Here is a 22,691-nt window from a genome sequence, read left to right on the forward strand (position 1 = left end):
GGGAACTTCATCAATCTGATAAAGGACACCTAGGAAAACTTACAGCTAACATCATACTTTAGGGCAAAAGTCTGAATAGTTTTCTCCTTATTATTGGGAACAAGCCAAAAATATCTGCTCTCACCACTTTTATTTGACATTATACTAGAGGTTCTAGCCAGGGCAAAAAAAGAAAGGAAAAGAAATAAAAGACATATATATATATAGGGGGGAAAGTACAACTGTCTATTCTCAGATGATGTGTCTGTGTATGTAAAAAAACTAAAATTTACAAAGAAGCTACCAGACTAATAAGGGAGTTTTTCAGATCACAAGACACAAGGTCACTATACAAAAAAGACTATAGCTCTCAATGACAAACACTTAAAAAGAAAAAACAATGCCTTTTACAATAACATCCAAAAACATTAAATGCGAAGAGATAAATTTAATAAAATGCAAGCAAGGGTATTACACTAAAAGCTACAAAACTCTGATGAGAGAAATTAAAGACCTAAATAAATGAAGAGATACACCATGTTCATGATCAGAAGTCAGTGTCAATATCTATGCCTTCGCCCTAATTAATAGAGATTAAATGCTATCCCAATAGGAGAATTTTTGTGTTAACTAACAAGCTGACTCTAAAATTTATATGAAAATACAAAAGAAGAGCAACAACAATTTTGAAAAACAAGAACAAAGCTGGAAAATGTATACTACCTGATTAAGACCTATACATTATAGTAATCAAAGTATGACATTGACAAAAGGATAGATATATAGATCAATGCAAAAGAACAAAGAGTCTAAAAATAGGCCCAAATGTATATGCTCAACTAATGTTTAGCAAAGCTGCCAAGGTAATTCAAAATGAAGAAAGCAAAGTATTTTCAATAAATGGTGCGGAAATAGCTGGATATCCATACAGGAAAAATGAACCTGAACTCTTAGCTCAAGCCACACACAAAGACTTGACTTGAATGCATCACAAATCTAAAATAAAAGCAAAAACGATAAAATTCTAGAAGAAAACATAGGAAAAATCCTATATGCCCTGGAGGTAAACAAATATTTATTAGATAGGATACAAAAAAGCATAAGCTATCAAAGAAAAAAAAAAGATAAATTGGACTTAAGTTAAATTAAAATATTCTGTTTGACATAAAGCATTAAGGAAATGAAAAGGTAAGCCAAAGACCTGAAGAAAATATTTGTAATCCATGTAGCTGACAAAAGACTGCTCAAGAACTCTTACAATACAATAAGATAACTCAATTTTAAAAAACGGTCAATTTGAACAGAAACTTCCCAACAGAAGGTATCAGAATGGTCAATAGCCAAATGAAAAGATATTCAACAACATTAGTCATCAAGTAAATGCAAATTAAAATCACAATGTGTTATTAGTTCACACTCACTATAGAATGACTAAAAATAAAAAGATTGACAGTACCAAGTGTTCAGGAGGGTGCAAATCAAATGGAATCTTTATACACTAGCACTGGAAATGGAACAACCAGTTTGGAGAAGTTTGACAATTTCTTAAAAATTAAATACACAATTGCCATACCAGTCAGCAATCTACCTGTAGGTATTTACCATACAAATTAAGCATATGTCATATCAATACAAAGACCTGCACACAAATATTCACAACAGCCTTATTTATAACAGCCCTAAACTGGAAACAACAGAAATGATCATCAGCAGGTGAATGAATAAACAAATTGTGGTAAATCCATATGATGGAAAATGAACTACTCAAACAGTCAACAACATAAATGAATCTCGAAAACACTATCAATGAAAGCCAGATATAATAGAACATAATACTCTTTGATACTGTGTATATGAAACTCTAGAAAGGACAAAACTATAATGACAGAAAGAAGATTAGGTTGGCAGGGGTCCTGGTAGAGGGAGGAGATTTACTGCAAAGGGCCCTGTGGGATAATGCGAGTATTTTAGATATTGATTGTGGTGGTGGTTAGTAGGTGAATAAATTTGTCGAAACTCATAAAAAGCACACACTTAAAATGGGTGTATTTTACTGTATAAAAATTATACCTTTAGCTCGTTTTGACTTTAAAAAAGCCAAAGGATATTCAAAGATCACCAGGCATTTAAAAAATTCAGCCACAGGAAAAACAAAAAAGTTAACCAAAAAAACTAAACACTGACAGAAACAGAGATAATGTGGAGGACTTTAAAAAAATTCACAGTAATTCAAAGAAATATTACAGAAAACCAGAGGAGGATGCTTTAAAAACCAACAAGTGGAGAACAAAAAATGATGTTTTGAAGTTAAAAATATTAATTACCGAGAGTAAATTCAGTAGACATTTGGAAAATAATATAGAAGTTTCTTTAGAATACAAAGCAAAAACCAGAGAAAAGAGATGAATTAGAAAAAAGATTAAAAGAAGACACACAGAGATCCCAACTGCAAGATCAAATATCTGACTAACAGAAGAACCTTGTAAAGAGAATAGAACAAATGATGAAGAAGAAGCCATTAAAAAAAATAAAACGAGGCAAATCTGCACTTAGAAAGATTCCACAGAATGCCCAGCAAATTAAATGGTGGCGGGAAACCCACCATATGTAGACACATAGTATTTCTGGAGAACACAGATTGTGATAAAGGCAAACATGGCAAGAAAAAATAAAAAGGCAATTAGAAACTCCAGGAAAAACAAAATGATACAAGAAAGTCATGGCCTGAATAAAAAGTACACGAAAATAGGGCATATTTTAAACAAGTGATGCAGAATAAGGAAAGAGAATCCAGATGTCTGTTTTTACAAAAGAAGGACTCCATCAGCTTCATGGGGTTATAATGTTGAACCTGGAGAGAAGGAAACATAAGGGCTGAATATTTGGCCTAGCACTGAACTCTCTCTATATAGTTAGAAGAATGTAAGCACTGTTTACCAGTGTTCAACTTGCAAGGGTCAACCTTTAGAAAAGCAGGGAAGCCTCTGTTGCAGTACGGAACAGAATGCAAATAAACAATTTTAGCAAAGTAGCTGATAGAAATTGTGATGTTAAAGGGAGAACATAAGTGGAAGAAAGGTTACGGGGATAAAATATTCTCCTCTTACTAAATGGAGAATCAAGAGATACTGCCCAAAGTGAAAGTACGAAAAACTGAAGTTTAGGGATATTATTTAAAATTATTATATGAAATAAAAATATCCCTATCTCACAGAAAGTGAAGGAAATACACAGTAATATTAACAAGGTAAGTCCTCATTTTTCAGAGTAGAAAGTCAATAGATATTACTGAAGTTTAAATATCAAGAACTAGAGCAACAGCATATTATCTAAATTTATGGAGGCCGTAAACAGAAGCACCAAAAACAGACAGTGAAAAGAAGCTGTATCTGAGTACTGGGAATAGGAATAACTGGGGCAGGAGCTTTGCCTTTTTTATCATAAGCCCTTTCATACTATTTAGTATTAGTATTAATGTCATGATTACAAAAAAGCTGGGGGTGGGGGAATGGAAATTCTTTAACATTCCTTCCATTAAGAGGTGGTGTATGTCTCTACCTCTTGAATCTCTGGGGCTTTGAACTCAAATATAAACAACAAAACGTGGCATAATTAACACTGCTTGTTCTCAGGGACACCAACTTTTAAAGCCATGAGCCAACATGTACATTCAACTATTCTGAAGCTTTGATGCTGAAAGGGAAGCCCAGGCCACCTGGTGTAGGTCAGTGTAGGTGCTCTGCTCAAAAACCCGAGTTCAGATCCCAGCCTTCGCCAACCAACTTGCATGAACCACCAGGCTTGAAAGTGAAGACGCCTAGAATAATCAAACTACCAGTTTTTGAGTAATTTCCAGCTAATGTCCCAGACATCTTGGAACAGAGATATGCCATTCTCACTGTGCTCTGTCTGAATTCCCCACCTGCTAAATTCATGAATATAAGATAATGGTTGTTTTAAGCCCCTACATGTTGGAGTAATTTACTACAAGCAATATTAACCAGAAAAATTGCTTTAATAGAAAAATGTAATTATTTTAAACAAAAAACTGCAAATAACTCTCCTCACCTGCAAACTTTGGTACTCTACTTTATTAACAACTTCCTTGAAACATATCTGACAACTGACTGGGAACACCACAATTTTTTTTCTTTTCTATTCTATTACTCACTCCCTCTCTTCATTCCTTCTTTCCCTTTCTTTTCCTTAATTCTTTCATTACTATATATATTGTATAAATTATGTTATATATATAATTAGTTTATTGCTATGTAATAATATATTAGTATTATCAGTGATGTCACAACCCATTACGTGATCACAATCACCTGTTCTAAGCAGAGGAGGAAGGTGCTTGGAATGGTAGCCCCAAACAGAAGTAATGGGACAAGGTTCATAATGGGACTGGCCACTTGGGCTTCACTGCTTATAAAGGCAGTGATAGCCATTTATACAAGGCTCTTTAGGGGAATGCATGTCAATATTTTAATATGACATACATATTACATGGACATCCCTACTTGTAAGGACAGCTATGGCCATTAATATAAGGCTCTTTAGGGAAATATAAAATATGACTCTTTAGAAGTCATATTTTAATATAACTAATTTTACAGTAAAACAAAAATGAGCAGTCACAGCCCAGAGAATCTTAAACCATGTTCACAAACTTCCATCAAAACATGTAAATTCAATCTGCAAAAACTGATATGATGATTTAAAATATCACTAAAATATCAATATTATTGGCATAAAATTATGTTCATAATTTAATGAAAACAGTAGTGGATGAATTAGCTTAGAAAGGGTGTATCTCATTGTCCAATCTACTTGCCAATCATTACATTATTAAAAACTCCTAATTCCTAGGTCAGAATCCAATTTACTACCTATTAGAGACTACATAATTTTGAAGAGTTTTAAATGCAATACTGAGTGAATAGAAAAATAAAATATCTAATAAATTGTAGTGTTAATTTACATTTTTACTGTCAATAAAGTTGCTGTGAAAACAGTAATCTTGAGTCATGGCTTAACTATTTATTCACTCAGTCATTTACTCAATTGATATTTACTAGGAACTGTTCTGGATGCTGGAGATAATGCGTGAGCAAAACAAAAATTTTTGCCCTCAGGGAGCTTATATTCTAATGGGAAGCTGACATTCAACATTAATTCATACAACTATTCAACAGGTAATTGAGTGCTAGGCACACGGGGCAATGCAAAAATGATTAAAATAAGGTGCCCAAGAAAAAGCAGACAGCAATGCCATTTTATTTTTGCAGAATTGTAAGAATGATAATCTGAGTTTACTCATTCCATAAGCACTGGTTTGAGGGCTTTCTAAATACGGCAGAATTTTCATCTACTTTCAGATCACCAGGTTTCAGAGTTTGAAGTTTATCAAGAAACTTCAGATCTACTCACTATCCCAAGTTCTCTTACTGTTTTTTCTATTTTCTCTCTCACTGCTACCTTAACTTAGCTTATCTTCTACCACCATCTTCCCTTCTTTTAATGAGCATGTTGTCCTTTCAGATACATAAATACATCTCCAGACCATTTTCTATTTGCCTAATGATGGATTCACCTCTTACTTTTATCAACTAAAGTGAAAAAAAAAAAAACCAAACCTATACCATCTTTCCTAAACAAAGATGTTTCTCTTGACTCATCTCAAAAGTCTAGTTTTTCTAGGATTGGATTGGTACCACCGAGTCAGTCACATTCATACAGCTCTCCTTGAAATCAGTTCCATCACTTTGAGTCAGTCAATACTTGAGTAGTAATGTCTGTGAAACAGACTTCTTCCCTTCACAAAACTTTAGCTGAGAACCAAGTGGCATCAGTTCTCATCTAATCAGCTAGAAGTTAAATAGCCACTGATTAAGTTTCATGGGCTTAAAATAATTTGTAAGAATTAGCAGAATGTTACCACTCTTCTTTTGAGTCTTAATATGTAAAAAAAAAAAAAAAAAAAAAAAGTCATTTCAAAGAAGCTATGTTCTCCCAGGTCAAGAGAACTTACATAATTTGAATGTATTTCATTCATGATCAGCACTGGGAGTCCCTTCTAGCCCCAATCTCCAAACCTGTCTCTTGGTTTCTCATGGTTCAACAAGAAAATATCCCATTTTAACCCAAGATTATTTAATAACTTTTTAAAGTGATTCTACATGGTTGAAATGTATACTATATCAGCTAAAACTCCCAACTTGAAACAACTCAGACAGTCTCTTGGGTTCTTCTAAAAAGTTTTAAAATGTACTGGTCTGAGTAAACTAAACTTTTAAACTAAAGTTTAAAAGTCTACCCTTGAAATGCAAAGATGTCTTTTTTCAGAAAAAGTTTTTATTATTTGTAGAGACAGGGTCTCCCTATGTTGCCCAGTCTGGTCTCTAACTTCTAGGCTCAAGCAATCTTCCCATCCTAGCCTTCCAAAGTGCTAGAATTACAGGTGTGAGCCACTGTGCCTGGCCTTCTTTTGTTTTTCTTGCTCTGCTGCTGGAAAGGTGTGAGAGTTAATGTTCCTAACATTATACTTTGAACCTTTTAAAAATAAAAGTATTTTAGGATAAATGAATGTTTTTTTCTAATCATTAGGAACACCTACCACAGAAATTATGAGATTACTTTGCAATAAAAGGAAGCAAAGGAAAAAAAAAAAAGCAAATTCAGTAAAGATTAGTGCCCCTAAAAAAGAACTGCTTCATTGCTGTGAATAGAACTCTTAATGATTTAAACAGAGGACACAGAACAAAATTTTAAATGTCATAAGTCAGTCACGCCATAGGAACAGCCTCAGAAAATAAACAAGCAGAAATTCCAAAGTATGACAAAAATGAATAATTCTCTTTGAGATTTTGAAATTAAAAAATAAAAGAAAGAAAGAACAAGCAAAGAATCCAACTCCCCTTTGGGTTAATTTGAATAGTCAAATACAGAAGAAATCATCAAGCTCCCATCAGTTTTGACAATGTGTTCTCAGCAGCATTTGGTCCACAGATACTCTCACAATAAACCCATTAATAAACAGGAAAGACCACTGGGTAAACACGACACCAATATCCAATACCCAAATGAAAGATTATATTTTACTTTAATTACTATAAACTCAATACACATCTTTTCAGAAGTACCTAGCTCCATTCATACTTTCACAACGTGAGGTGGAATGAAAGTGCTACCAATCAGTAATACAGATATCTGTGTACATGTCAGTTTCTTCCAGGAAATTATAAACTACTTGAAAGCAGGAATTCATTTTGTTAATAATACCTTATATTTGTATAATATTGGATCTTTGTATACATAATTTCATTTGATCAGAGTAAACCACTAAGGTCTAAAGAGCAGTAGTAATTTCTATTTTATTGTGGGGATATGGCAGCCAAGAGACATGAGGAATTTACCCTAGGTCACTCAACTATTAAATAATAAGTAGAGGAATCAGGATAAGAATCAGTTTTCTGACTCCTAGCCCACAAGCAGGAACATTTAAAAAACTTATTATGGAAAATTTCAAACATATATAAATGCAGAGAGACTAGTACAATAAAACTCCACAGTTTCAACAGTGATCAACTCATAGTTCATTCTTATTGCATCTCTACCCCATTTTGAAACAAATTGCAGACCACATACCATTTTTTGGGTAAACATTTCAATATGCACTTTTTGTGACTACTGCCTTAATCCCATTTAACAAAGCGTTGAATATAACAGATACTCATAAATACTTGCTGAATGCCAGAGACCTCACCTGTATTTTCAGACATGATTACTCATTTCTAACTAAAAAAAATTAAATTCTGAATTTCTAAATGGCGCATATTCTGTCATTTAGAAATACTTATTCAGGGTTACAAGACACCAGACATCATGCTAAATGCTTGGGATACTGCAAGGAACAAGACAACATAGTCCCTTCTTTCAAGAATCTTGTACTCCACTGTTCTGCATGCACATGCGTGCACACACACACACACACACACACACCCCAACCATATGTGTCTTAAGAAACTGGAATGAGTTCAAACTGGAAGTATACTTCTTAATTAAACCTACCAGTTTGTCAAGATGGAATCCAAATTCTCTGTACACAAATTATGAAGAGGAGTAGAAGACAAGGCTCAAATGAAATTCAGAATCATCATCTTTTATAGAAATTATTAGGAAGGTTTTACCTAATTCTGCTCTAACAGGTTTTCCACTATTGAAAGCCAAAGAAATTAAAATTAATGGGAAAAATAAAAGAACTCAAGCAATTGATCAAAATGTATTTATAATACCTTACTTTCTTACATTTGAAATGTTCAAATCATTTTCAGCTTTTGCTGAATGTATACTCATTTCCTAATGTTAATGTCTTCTTTGCAGTATATAAATTAAGTCCAAGGTTGCACAGTTAACTATAAGAATGAATTATACTTAAACTTTCATATAAACTATGTAGATTGGAGTAAGACAAAAATGAAACTTCCTTTTTTCAGTATTTCCTAAATGATTTCCCAGGAATCCCAATAAGTGTAATCCAATATGCAGATCCGTTCTCCCTCCTTGACACTCCTTAGTATTAACATTATTTCACATGATAGAAATAATTCATATGGTGTCTTCCTTTATAACTGGACCCCTTTTCAATGATTTCACTCACTTGTTACGTATTCACCTTATATCCAATGGATACAGGATATAAACGAATGTGATCACAAGACACTCTCTGCCTTAAAGAGCTTACAAATAGGGTGTGAAAGAGTAGAGAGTCAAAAGAGGGCTGTCATGGGAGTTAACATTCCATCTTACATAACAGAAATAATATAAGGGGACAGATACAAGCTAAGTGCCATAAAGGAGGTCCAAAGTTACCAGGACTCAAAGGAAGCAGAAATGTTATCCAAATCGAGGTATTAAGGAATACAGAACAAAGAAAGTGACATTTGAGGTTGGCCCTGAAGGATAAGCAGAATTTCAACAGGTGGAGAGTGGTGCAGGAGAGTTACCAAGTGCACATTCAGAGATCTGTTCAAATTAAAGTAATAGAGGTGGATGGCAAGAAATCCATTAGGGCAAATGGAGTAGTCCATCTGTCTGTAGGATACACGTTAACAAATACAGAGGAAGAACATGAGAATATCCTGTCAAAGCCAAAGCAAGTACAATATTGAAGATAAAAAATGCATAGTCAGGAAAAGTTTAAATATGAATAAGTATTTGAAGACTCTTACTAAATAGACTTCACATGTGTATGCCTTACAGTTAATACCCACAGATCTCCCAATGTCAATAGTCCAAGATACTTGCTAATGCGGTATACAACCCTAAAACGATGAAAAGTGCTTATCTAAGGGGTTTAAAATTTCAATCAATCAGGAAACATATACGGGTTAACCAATGGTTATGGACACCATGTTATTTATGGATATAAAATACACAATCCTGGTTCTCAAGTCAGCAAACATAAAGTCACTAAACTGAAAATACTTTTACATCTCAAGGGATTTTTTTCTGGTATATCCAATGACCATCAGTCATCCTGTCTTACCAATGTTTAATATAAACCTCTGTCTGAATCTTAGCCATCCTCAATCAGTTTATATCTACAATGCATATAATCACAGAATAAAACTGTTCACTAACAGTGAGATAATTTTTTGCATTCATAAAACAACTCAAATTTTATTATTATAAAACAGATCAAAGGGGGTTGCACTAGGTTAAATCTAAGACTTCTTCCAATTAAAAAAATCCTTATGCTGTGATTCTAATTCTACTGAACTAAATCCTTTAGGAAGGCCAGAGAATAGGAATAATTTAAGTGGCTACTTAAATTACAAAGCCAGTAGATATCCAAATTTCGGCAAACTACTATAGACAAAGGAGATGGTCAAAAATGTTTAATAATAATCCTGACTCAAATGGACTTCCAGACTACAACTGTACACTTGCCATAGATTCCTGCCACATGCCTTGCAGTCCCTCCGGTTCACCTCTCAGGCAAGAGCAGCTACATGTGCAGCTGGTAAAATAAAAATCAGGTATGGCAGCAAACTGGTGATATTCAAGAAAACTACCCAGCAGCTCTTGGAAAAATCTCTCTGATTGCTGGCCTGCCTGCTCCACCAAACCTAGCATCTATGGATCATCACTCAAATAGTGACCTTCATGTAAGTATGCTTGTTATCAACCACTGGTGCGTTCTCAGTGCTGCCTCCTGGATCTTGGACAAAGCCCAACATCATACACACTAATTTCTCCTGTTAACAATTCACTGACACCCAGATTTCATCTCTGCTGTGTTCTGTTACATCAAGAAGCTCACAATTAATTTACTTCCTATGAAGACAGAGCAACTCATCTGAACCTCATGAGAAAGAACAATAGTGTGATTAGTTCCTCAGAAGGCATGGAAAACACATATTTGCTTATGTGTCTGATGGTTATTATGCCATCTAATTTTTAAGTATTATGATGTTTTTATTTCATTAACCAGAATGTTACATAATGTGCCAGAGCCACATTATGTAATATTTCATTCATCAGACAAGTACTAAGTGTTTCAATTTTTCCTACTCCTCTTTGTCTAAAATGAATTCAATATTATTAATGAATTACCTGCATAATTTACCTGTATCATCATTTAACTATAGCTATTTTAAATTATTATAATTAATTTAAATTATAATTATAGCACAACTTCCTTAAAAGAAGAATTTACTGGAATAATACTCTTGTAGAGATATACTTCAGTATGGCATACTGCAGAATTCAGGAATTTACTGAATTTTTATTCATTTATCGTTATGTCATTCATTCCTGGCAAACTGTCACTTTTGTCTACATACAGTTCATTTTTTCCAAACTAGAAATGTACTCACCCGATTTAACTGCTTCCATCAAACAAACAAACAAAAATTGCTACTTATCGTTTTAAGAACAAGTCAATAACTTTAAAATGGCATGACAGACAAGTAGCTTGACCTCCAGAGTGTCTTCCAACCCTAATATCCATGGTTTTACAATGATAGGCTGCATGTATGCTGTGTTTCCTTCTTAAAAAACTTTCCTAAGAAATCATTAATAGTGAGACATTTGTTTTTTTAAAAAAGAAATAATTTATTTTTAATAGGAACCTATTTGCATAGATATTCATTTACCCACGTCTTAAACATAGGAAAATATCCTCAAAGATATTCAAGTTTATACAAGTTTTCCTCTTATAGACCTTTTTTGTCCTTGATTCCATAGAGAGATTCTAATAATTCTATGTTGACAGTGGTTGTATAAAAGGGATATAACTGCAATGTCAAAAATTCAGCATTATCAAGTTCTTCTGTAGGAACAAAAAATGAGCAGAATACCATTGTGAAAATGTTTATTTACTAAACAACCTTGAAAAATCAGAAACTTTTCAAGGAACTCTCAGAGACAGAAAGAACAAAGATACTTTTAACATACTGATATTTAAAAGGAGAATTAAACTCCTGCTTTTCCTGCTTTTATTGAAAAAAGCCCTAGTAAATGTATTATTCAACCACACAAATAGCAATTTTATTCAGAAGGATTCTCATGAACTAATCCAACTGAAGACCTGGCTTTACAGAGTCAAATATGTCATGTTTCTTTTACCCTGTTAACAATTAGGTTTTCCAGAGAAAATCACATTTTTACTCACCTTTTATGCAATATATTACTAAGATCTTTAAAAAAGAGAGAAAATTAGAAAACTCTCCTTGAATAATCATTAAGCTTTACAGCCTTTTCTTTGGGTTTTTTGTTTTGTTTTTAAAGCAGTGACTATTCTAATTATAATATTTAAACATCACAAGTTTATTCACTGATATGTAATGACTTTTAGTTTCCAGAGCCAATACTTGATTTTGAATTGCTTTTACTGTTACACTAATAAATATAATCCCTAGAAACAATACAGGTAAGCACTGGCTTGTATCTTTCTTACAGCACATGATCCTATCATGTATCAGGGTTATGGTGATCATCTTATTCCTTCAAACATGGGAAGAACTGCTTCAGGAGAGTAGCTAGGTATGATTTACCCTGGTATCTTTCCCAGCACCTAGCCCCATGGTTTTTAAAGCATATGCCCTTCCTAAATCCTTTTTGAATAAATGGAGCTCAAATGTTCACTTATATTAGCTATGTGTCAGTATCTCATATAGATCAATCCCTATGTCCCTAAGGTAAAATTTAATCTTCAAAAAGCACTTGATTCTGATTAGCCTTTTGGTTATGTTGCCTACTCAATCAGGAAATTCCTGGTAACCGAATTATCAGAAATATCAGTTGTTCTATAAAACTGGTTAGGTTAAGTATAACAAAACAAGGCAATTAAAACAAAGATGAGTAAATTTTTAAAGAGAAGAAAGAACTGCTCATCTCATTACAAGGCAAGTTCTACAAGTGCGGAGACTTTTCCAGGCTTGTTCATTGCTATATCCCCACCTTCTAGAAGAGTCTGGCACATAGTGGACCCTCAGTAAATATTTGGTGAATGAACAGACTGCTGACAAAACATGCTATAATTTTATCTCTATTGTTTTTAGTTCAGGCTGTTAAAACAGGATCTATTTGTGCAGTGCAGAAACTCCAATACAGGTTCACAGTGAAGTCCTATTCTGGCAAAGGTTCCAGGATTTGGGATTACCAAATGTGAAAAAAGAGTAAATTTACTTCCCAGACACTGACTGGCTGATCAGGCGAGGGCCTGGGATACATCAAATGCAGGTAAGCAAGAATTTCAAGTCATTATCCCTGTGCATGCAGGCAGTACCAGTGCCAGCAATAACAAGTCAGCTTTTCTGGCAAATCCATCAAAATTAAATCTTAAACTTTTGAAAAAACTAATATGTTTATTATGCTCCTGTTAGCTTAGAGGCTTAACTATCTGTGGGGAGGGCCTATAATTATGATCAATTACTTATGACTTGAAGGTACTTATAAAAGCATCTGCCCTTTTAAGAAACCATTAAAGAACCAGGCTTAAGACTGTAAAACTAATCCCAGGGGCAATAATAAATCACAGGTTTGGGGACCCAACTTTGACAACTCTCCCTTGGAAAGAAAAGAATTGCTGTCAACTGTCCTTATTTCCTGACCCTGTCTGAGCAAATATTCGCAGCCTCTAAAATCCAGAATTCTTAGTCTGGCCAAGCAAGTCATGGGGACCAATGGTTGTTTCAAGGCAGAGGCAGAAGAGAAGAAACAGGAAGGAAACAAAAAGGGAATGAAGATCTGTAGCTCATGAGGGTGACATCATCAATAATTTCCTCAAGTATTTCATGGCTCGTGACTGAGAGTCTTTTCTGACATCTTACAGGCTAATTATCCTCAAGGATCTTCTTGGTTCCAGAGCCTGTAATGTCTGGGTTTGAATATGATTTGTTCTACAAAAAAGGTCAGGTGAATTGACCCCTCCCTGTGAAGCTGCTCCATGGCAAGAGACCATGAATCTGCTGAAACGCAAACAATCCTTTAGATATCTGAAGTACTTTCAAATTTACAAAGTGCTTTCACATACGCCATCTCATTTTATTCTCACGACTTTAACAGGTAGGTGCCATCATCACCTTAACACGTAAAAATAATTTTAGAAAACAATGCCTTTGTCTTCAGTTCATAAGAATATCCTCCTGAAATTCACAGTACAGAATCCAAGTCATGGGTCAGTTAGAAACGTCTAGGAACACATCAATCTCAGGAGGATAAATCAAGAGAATAGGATGGATCAGACAAAATCTACAAGCACAATGGCAGAAAGTGTGCCTCTGGTATAAGAATGGCGTAAGCTTTGTAAACAATAGTGTTATACAGGGGTGCCTCTGTAGTACCTCTACGTTTGGAAGGACATTATTCATTCATATACATGATAAGCACCCTTAACTGGATACTCCATAGGTAACAGACAAAATAAAACAAGAACTTCCGTCTTAAAATTGTAGTGGTGGAATTCATCCTTCGGGATGTATTAGGTGATTCCCCTAGGACGACAGCTGAGTTACAGGGGGCTAAATATACCCTCCCCTTTTCCCTCCAATATCACAAAGAGCCCCAAAAACGGATTTTGTTGTTTTTAACAAACAAAATACACATGAAAAAAGTCATCTATAGGTTTTCATATATAATCTCATCTTCTAAAACACTCATTCTCCTTCACTAGCTAAGCAGAGGTATAATGCGGTCTTAACTTTATAACCATTTACTGCCTTATTTATATATTTATGATTCTTTGATGCCTTCTAGCTTGAGTCTAAACTGCGTTGGGAACAAAGCACCGCACAAATCACCAGCCTGGGATAAGAGGAGACAAGTTAAAACCTCCCAAGAAGATTCTGTAGATACTTGGTCTCTCTGAGTCTGTAGAGAGTTTGGTATTTCAAAGGTCAGTCTTGGGTCTCTCCACTTTGATGACTAATGTTAAATTGTTTGACTTTTTACAAAAATATTTAGCTGTGCTTATTTACATCATTTCATCCTCAGCGCACACAGTAGGCATGTATTTGTTGAACAGAAGCCCTAAATGGATGAGAAAAAAGATATTTCTGCTACACATTTTCTCAAGATCGAGAAAGGTAAAATCACAACCCAATTTGCAGAAGTTTCTAGGCACTCCTTTTCAATGTAAAGCTATGCATCTCTGTTTAAAAAAGAAAAGGATGACACAACCAAACAATGTCAACCACACAATGGGGAAATTCCAGGATCACTAAGAAAACACCATTATCCTAAGTCACACATTTTCATTTAATACTGGTTACCACACAGGAGAGAGTAAGAACTGCTGTCTCCCCACCCACTCGCACAATCCATCTGGGAAAAGCATGGGCAGAACATTTATGATCTAACCATACCACATCTTGGACTCACATTTAACCCTTTGGAGAATTAGTCTAAAGAGTATGTCCGCCCAGAGATATAAAGTAAAACAGACACAGGGATAACAGTTTTGGAAGAAATTTTTATGACGCTGTTTGAGATTGGGCATCAGCACTCAAACTCCTTAGACCACCAGGAGTCATTCTTACTACGCAACTTTAATAAAGAGAAACTGAGAGTATGACTGGCAAAAATATTATGATGTTTCTGCATCTTCTTAACCTGATTTACACTTGGCTCCACCCATAAAGTTCCCACTGATTATCACACGGCATCCTCATTCTCCAGTCTCACCTACTCTGTCTTTCAAAAATTCCCCAACGGCATGGCCAGGAAAAATATGCGGGGGCTAGCGGGGCATGTCTCAGGTTGGCTTATCCTGTCCCTAAAACGCACCCACCTCCCCCAGACCCTCCTTCAGGGTGGGCAGGGAGAAAACGCTTCTAAGTTGCACAGCTGCAGGGAAGCCTGCTCAGGTCATGTTTTTTTGACTTGTCTTTCGGCTCGCTGTCTGGCAAGGTCACCGGCTCTGGCTCGCGGCTCTGGCTCGCGGCTCTGTCGACAAAACTTAACTCTCACTCTGTAAGACCAACAGGTCGCGCAGGACCTCCCCAGTCGCCCTCTGCCCCGCACCTTTCTGGGCCTGAGGATTCCCGGCTCGGCCCTCCCCGCGCGCGCGCGGCCCCAGATGGCGAGGGCGCAGCTCCCTGGCTCACCTGACCACGTTGGGGTGCTCGAAGGTCTCCAGGTGCCTCAGCACCGCCACCTCGCGGATGGTGGAGAGCGGCATGCCCTCCTCGCCGGTCTGCACCCGCACGCGCTTCAACGCCACGAAACGGCCTCCGTTCTTCAAGTCGCGGGCCTTGAACACCTTCCCATAGGCGCCCTCCCCGATCTCCGCCACGCATTCGTACTGCTGGTCAGCGCGGCACAGGCCGTCCTTCTCCATGCCGCCTGGACGCCGCCCGGCGCGGCGCCGCTGGGGCGGGCGGGGGGTGCGCTCAACTAGCTGGCGGCCGCCGCTCGCCTACTCCGGGGCTCCCCGGAGATCGGTCTAGCTTTACTTGCTCCCCGCCGGCTCAGGCGCTCGGGCGCTGGGGCTTTCGCCGCTGCAGAAGCTGGATGGAGAGACCTCCCCGCGGGGCTGGCGTAGCCCTGGTGCCGCCGCCGCGAAACTCCGCCTGCAGAGACGCCGCCGCCGCCGCCGCCGGAGGAGCGAGCCGATCCCTCCTCTTCCCTCCTCGAAGCGAAGTCCTCAACACAGACACGATTACATAGCCTCTGCCCAAGCGCGTCTCAGTCCAGAATCATTGCACCTAAAGGAGGAGACGGGAGGATAAGAAGAAAGTGCAATCAGACAGCCCAGAAGCCTTCCTCGGGGTTCCTCCAGACTCCCCTCCTCCTCCTTTACGAAGCCTCCATCGCTACCCTCCGCGCGCTCCTGCCCTCTCCCAAGCCGCTTAATCCTTCCTGGTTCCTCCGAGAAAAGCGAAGTTACTTTTCTTTCCCTGCAGGGCTGAAGCCGTCTTCGCGCGGAGAGGTTGCAGGGGCCCCTCGGGGATGAGCGAGCGGCGCGGGACGCAGTGGAACGGGAGGGGGCGTGCCGAGCAGCCCAGAGTGTGCCGGGAGCGCGGGGGAGGGGAGGCGCCGGGCACGTCAATGTCACGGCTTAATATTTATCCCTATATCATTGTGTTGCGCCGCTACCCTCCCCGCCTCCTGAGGCCCGGACGTGCAGGGAGACGGGGTCCAGGGGTGCCGGAGGGCGTTCAGGGGTCGCGCACAAGCTGGAGCGGAAGGACTGTGGGTCCATCCGTGTGGGGCCGCAGAATGTGGGTGGGGGCTCCCAGGACCCTGTAACCCGATGCTGGGAGTGTGCGAGAAGGGGTGGTCAGACATCTGCTCAGAAATTGCTTCCTTTCTTTCTACTTTCAGTTTTTCTACGAGGAGACATTTAAAAACGACTCGCATACACAAATGGTCTTTTTGGGGTAAAGGAGTCTCGGTTGGAAACGGAATTCTCTCTCCGACTGGGAGGACCTCCCTGGTGGAAACCTTGGGAAGACCAGCCATCTGGTCGGGGAGGGTTGGGGCTAATGGGAGTGGGCGAGCGAGCGGTCCTGGGGGAGGGGAGACACCGTCCCCCACGGGATCCCAAGGGTGGGAGAAAGGGGTGTTCGCCACAATTTCGCTTGTCGTCTCCTTAAAGAATAACTTCAGGAAGGGGATAGCATAATCGCGCCTCGTCCTTAAGTTTTAAACTGATTTCGACCTGAGCAAAACTCAACCTCCCTTTCAAAGGGTGGGGGGGGGGTTAAATCCTGCGCCTCCAGGGGTGAGAGAGAAGGTCTCTGTCCTCGGGGCCCGGACTCGCGAACCTTTTCCCATTCCCAGGACCTCCCCGCTGTAGGTAGCAGAGGTGGCTGCCCCATTCCCCCTCCGGCTAAAGGCCCGGTCCAGTCTGCAGCCGGACGCCCCCGGAGCCCTCTGCACAACAAAGCGCCAGAGTAGGGTACCCTAACTTTCCCTCCCCATTCAGCAGCTATCTGGGACCTAGGGGGCCTCCCTCCTCCAGGGCCGCCGCGGCCTCGGCAGGACTTTCACCACGACGGCCGCATGTCCGGAATTCCCGGGGCACCTCGGAATTACCTGCCTCGCAACCGCTGGCCCGCTCGCCTTTTGCCAGGAATTAAACAAACGGCGCGACCCCCACGATGAGCGGGTGGAGCGGACCGCGGCGAGAGCAGAGCTTCTGGCACTCACTACATTCAGAACTTTCCTTAAAAGCCGAGGAAAGAGCCCCCAGGGACTGCCCAGGGGTCTGAGCCAGGTCGAGGGCCACACAGGTAGCCGGGGAGCCGCCGCCGGCCGTCCAACCCGCCTGTCCTGCGTCCCCCCAACCCCCTCCCGCTCGAGTCTAGCCCCGGGCTCCGCAGCGAAGGAAGCGTCGGGGACGTCCCACCCCCGCAGGGAACTGCGCCTGCTGCCCCCGCCGGGCCCCGCACTGCCCTGGCTCTCCCCCCACTCGCCCCCCAGACGGTCGGCTTCGGCGGAGAGAAACGGGAGCAGCAATGCCTTTTCCCCCCCTCTCCTCCACTTTTTTTTGTTGTTGTTGTTGCTTTCCCACGCTGGCTGAATGTGACTTGACCCCATTTCAAAAAAAGTTTGACATAGTGCTTCAACATTTCCGCATTCCTCCGCGACTACAAAGGCTGCAGCCGCCTCCTTCTGCTTTCTGTCTCTGCTCTCTGTCTTCACACTCAATGAAATCCTTCATGCGCCTCTCCCGAAGCCTGCCAAGCACCACAAGGGTCGCCACCAGCACAGCGACAAGAGGCCACACCGGGGACCGCGACTCCCGCGTGTGCGCACACGCAGATGCGCCCATATGCACACGGACGGGCGCGCTGCGGGGACCAGGACTGCTCACTGCGGGGCGTGTGTTTAACTCCAATATTTTAAATTATAAAAGTAAACTTGGAAACTACAGCAAACGTGCGTCTTCGCGGGGCTCCAAGCCTGGGCACTGGCCGGCTGCGTGCAATTTTCTGTGTATAACACGCCCGCAGGAAGCCTGCGTTAACATTTATCTCGTGGAGGGGAAGGTGGAGCCCACACCCACACCTCAGCGAGCTGGAGAGGGCGTTTTCGAGGGGGAAATGCAAGCACATTCTCCAGCATGGAGTCCCTAGAGGCAGTGCATTTTAAACCCTAAATGTGAATTATTATGTGAGTGTCCGAGTAGAGTTCCAGTTCCGTTTGGAGAAACTGTATGAGGAGTGTTCCGTGTGGGTGTGTGCGCGTACGGATACGTGGAAGCAGGATCTCGGTGTCGTGGGTGTCCCTAGGCTGGGATCTCCCCCTCTCATCAGATAAGGAGAATCCTCTAGCTCCCCAAAACTGGCCCCCATAACCAATCCCGTCTCAGTTCGTAAGGGGTTAACCAAAGCCGATTCCAAGGAAACACAGGCCCCCCCACCCCCCGCCACCCTCCACTTACCCCACCCACAGTTCTGCCTCGGACCCCGGCCAATCCCCCAGATCTCCCCCGGGACCCCCCACCCCGCAGCCCACCCACCCGAGCGCACAGCTCCTCACCTGAGGGGCCCAGTCGCGTCGGGCCTCCCGAGGGGGCTGCGAGTGTCAGTCGGCTCTCCGCACGTGTCCGCGGCCTCGCGGAGCAGGTATTCAGACTCTGGGGAAGGAGTTACCAGCACTCTCTCCGGCGAGGGGGTGGGCACAGCGGCGGAGGGCGGAGGGACGGCGGAGGGCGCCGCCCGCGCCGCTCGCTGGGGGCGGACGGGGGCCGCGGGGCTCCGGCCGGCGCTGGGGGCCCCAGCCGGGGAGGCAGCTGGGGCGACCGTGCGGGGTGGGGGCAGGGACCCGCGAAGCTAACTCTGCCGGAGACCCACCCCCCGGCGGGGCTGGGGGCTCGTGGCGCAGTGGCAAGAAAGTGTGCAAATTAAAGCCTTCCGGAGAGAAATGAGGCGGCCGAGTCCCGGCAGTGCTCCGAGCTCCGGGCTCCCTAGCTCCCTTCTACGAGTCGGGGGCTAGAAGGGCGCGGTGGGGGCGGGGGTGGGGGGGAGAGTTAAATGAAAATTTCCGGCTTTCACTGAAACTGTAGTAGGGGGATCCTGCGACTAAAATAAGCGGCATTAGTGGGAGAGAGTGGGACGTGTCGTCGGGAGTCGGCGGAGTTTCCAAACCCAGGGTCGCCCAGAGTTGGGGTTTTGACAGGGTGAAGCGGGGGGCATCCTCACTGTGTGACGTGGACGGTTGGGAAAAACACAAAACAACCAACAATAATTATGAGCGGCCAATGGGGGTGGTAAATACCAATACTTTCCAAGAAACTGAAAAATCAGACCAAAAAATAACTCTTCTCTTAAAAAAATAAAGAAAAAGTTTGGCAGGATGCCTTGCAGAAAAGAAAATACTAATCTATCCAAGCACTTTTTCACTTTCAGCATGAGCTACATTTGTTTTGTTTTCCTTCGCTTCCTTTCTGCCTCACAAAGCCCTATCTTTTCCTTTTAGACAGAGGATATGGTTTGGAAATTGTCAGGCACTCTTATGGTTAACGATCTACTTGAAGGGGCTGGCGGGTTCACAATTATTAAGTGGTTAGTAACTGCTGAGGGTTCACTAACGTATTTCAGAGGAGCTAAAAAGACTAAAATTTAGTGTAAATAATAGAACTGCAGATAGTAGATACATACACAAAAAGAGGAGTGCTCAGTTTAAATGCATTATTGGAAATCTGAAATTTGAAACCTTGTAAGAATGTATACTTTACCTGCTGAGAAACCCTTGAATACAATTATTTCAGGTGAAAATGAGATTTTGGAGAAAAAAAAGTCTTTAAAACTTTCTACAATGGAGTAAAAGAAAACTAGAAATAGCTGTCTTTTTGGAAAGAATTTGGTGTTCTCCCCAAAATCTCTATCTGTAGAATACTTGAAACCCTTTAAAACATCTTAAAGCAAAACTTTTCACAAAATTATTTACTTAAGTGCTTTGTAGAAAAATTAAAACCTGGCAAAATTCTGTTTGAATTGGAAATACTACTTCTATAAATCTTTTGACTTTAAAACCATGTTACTAATCTCACAGTAAATCAAATTTTTGCCCTTATAAAACTGATTCTATGTTATAGTGTGAGGTAAGGCTAGGGAAATAAAAATTGATGCATTCTCAGTAGCACATATTTTGCAATGCATTATAATACTTTTTTCTTTAAAAATAAAAGTGAATAATTGTATGTCTTTAAGCTTAAGATAATTCATAAAATACATTTGTGTTAAGAGCATGTCTTCTAAAATAAGATCTAGTTTTCTGAACAAAATTTGTATTTATAAAGCTATCTATAATCTCGTATACCTTATAAATTTAAGAAGGCAAATCATTAGGTTTTATATTTACATAAAAATATTGGATCACTACAAGTCACTAATTAGACTTTAAGCCAGAGACACAAGTGGGAATCCTCCATTTTGATAATTGTTCACACTTATCATTTGCCTTTTAAAACAAGATTTACTTGCTGGTAATTAACATGTTTATATAATCCAGAAATAATTGCCAGCAAATAGGAAGCAGCACATCATGGCTAGAATTTATTTGAATAAATCATTTATTAAAAAAATAGTAAGCTACAGATATTAAATTAACAGAGAAGTGTCTTTTCTACACTGGGTTGAATTTTTAGTTACTGAATTTGACAACAACCATTGCTAGATCAGAAATTCCATGATTTAGGTTACTAGATCATTTGGACAATGTAAAAAACAATGAAACTTTATTTAATTATATATGTTAGTACTGAGTGTTAACTCTCTGTCCTCTTCTTTTCCTGATACTGCTATCTTTTATGTTAAGTTATCATTGTTCACTCTTCCTGCTTATGGTTCACATTAAGTCCCAGTTGGTGAAAGCTTCAGACCCAAGGCAGTTTTACAATTGATTGTATAAAATTAGTAAATACCAGATTATTTTTGTTTATGGATAACTTCTGCTGTGGGTAACAGGTTATCATAAGAAAATATGTTCAAACTTTTTAAACTGTGAACCAAATTCCAACTTCTTTGTTTAGGAGTCTTCTGAGAATTAATATATAGAACTCAAGAATAATGACTCCAACCAGTATTTTCACACTACATACCAGATATTCTAAAGTTGCAAATCATCTTACAGGTATTTAAAAATTACATTTCATGGACTTATTTCCAAATATGGTGGTGTAACTTACACTGAAAGACTACTTAATGTCACACAAGGAATGTATTTCATGTGTGAACATTTATATATCAAATACCTGTACAATTTTGTTTTCACTGAAATAAACATAAAATTTTAAATTCTGGTCTATAATTTTTAACTTGTTAAGGAAATGTGTAATTTAGTTACAAATAATAATTATATAATGTACACCTAAATCTAATTCATTTCTGATTTATATTGGCTATTTGAGTTTATAAAATATATTTTCCAGAAACTCAGAAATGAGATTTTGCTATAATGTACTACACAATTATTTTAAAATACACTTCTAGTTTAACCTTGAAACAAGTTACCCTACTTTTTAACCTGATTTATGTGTTTGTGTACATGTTATCTTTATTGAGTAATAATCATGAGAAACTATAATTTTAACAGAAATAGCATAATATAAATGCAGTACATTTTAATGCATTCTTCTTTCCCTTCTCAGACATTTCCAAGATATTTTCTTGGGTTTTCCCCTGAACTATATTACTGAAAGTTTGCTAAATAGCTTAGGAAAAGTCAATTGTATTACCAACTTTTTGCATTGTAAAATTCTGAGCTTTAAATGATTTTTAAAGTTCAGTCTTCTAAATAAATTCTTTCTGTCAATTTGGAAATGACCTGGGTTTTTCTGTTTTTACTGTTGCATGTGATCTATTGCACTGCATTTGAGCAGTGAAACTTGAAATGATTTTGATATCTGCCATGAGGGAAAAAATAGATATAAAGTAGTAGCTTATAACATTTAAGGAGGAAAAAACAAACATTACTGTCTTTTGGAACATGCTGCTTCCATTGGTTCTACTACTCTATAATTTTCTTTGTGCAACATGTCAGTACTATGTTCATATTTGTATAATTGCCATCATCTTTTTAAATTTTTCTCTTTTGATAGACACCCATATCTTCTTTTTCCTTTGTGTGTGTGTGTGTGTGAATACCTGTATGTTCTTGGCATATTGTTATGACATGTTTGAAACAATGTTCTTAAGATTCTTTCATCATGTATATTAGAATTCTGAGTAATCAGAAAAATAACTATGGAAATATAC

The 22,691-nt window shown here is 39.5% G+C and overlaps 1 protein-coding gene across 4 annotated transcripts in view; it reads right to left on the minus strand.

Moving 5' to 3' along the window:
• CDK6 (cyclin dependent kinase 6) overlaps positions 1-22,185 on the minus strand; it is a 234,671-nt gene extending 212,486 nt beyond the window's left edge. Inside the window, exons 1-2 of one of the 4 annotated variants that reach the window (XM_003809732.6) lie at positions 18,973-22,185; positions 15,591-16,190 (exon numbers count right to left, since the gene is read on the minus strand). In XM_003809732.6, the coding sequence (XP_003809780.1) occupies positions 15,591-15,823 (233 nt within the window). In that variant the 5' untranslated portion in view covers positions 15,824-16,190; positions 18,973-22,185. Of the gene's footprint in view, positions 1-15,590; positions 16,938-18,972 lie in introns of those variants that run through there. The other 3 variants (XM_003809731.7, XM_055114711.2, XM_063605972.1) reach the window with 3 other exon arrangements.
• Between the last annotated feature and the right edge of the window lie 506 nt (positions 22,186-22,691).

The sequence above is a fragment of the Pan paniscus genome, chromosome 6, assembly GCF_029289425.2.
Source record: "Pan paniscus chromosome 6, NHGRI_mPanPan1-v2.0_pri, whole genome shotgun sequence".
NCBI lineage: Eukaryota > Metazoa > Chordata > Mammalia > Primates > Hominidae > Pan > Pan paniscus.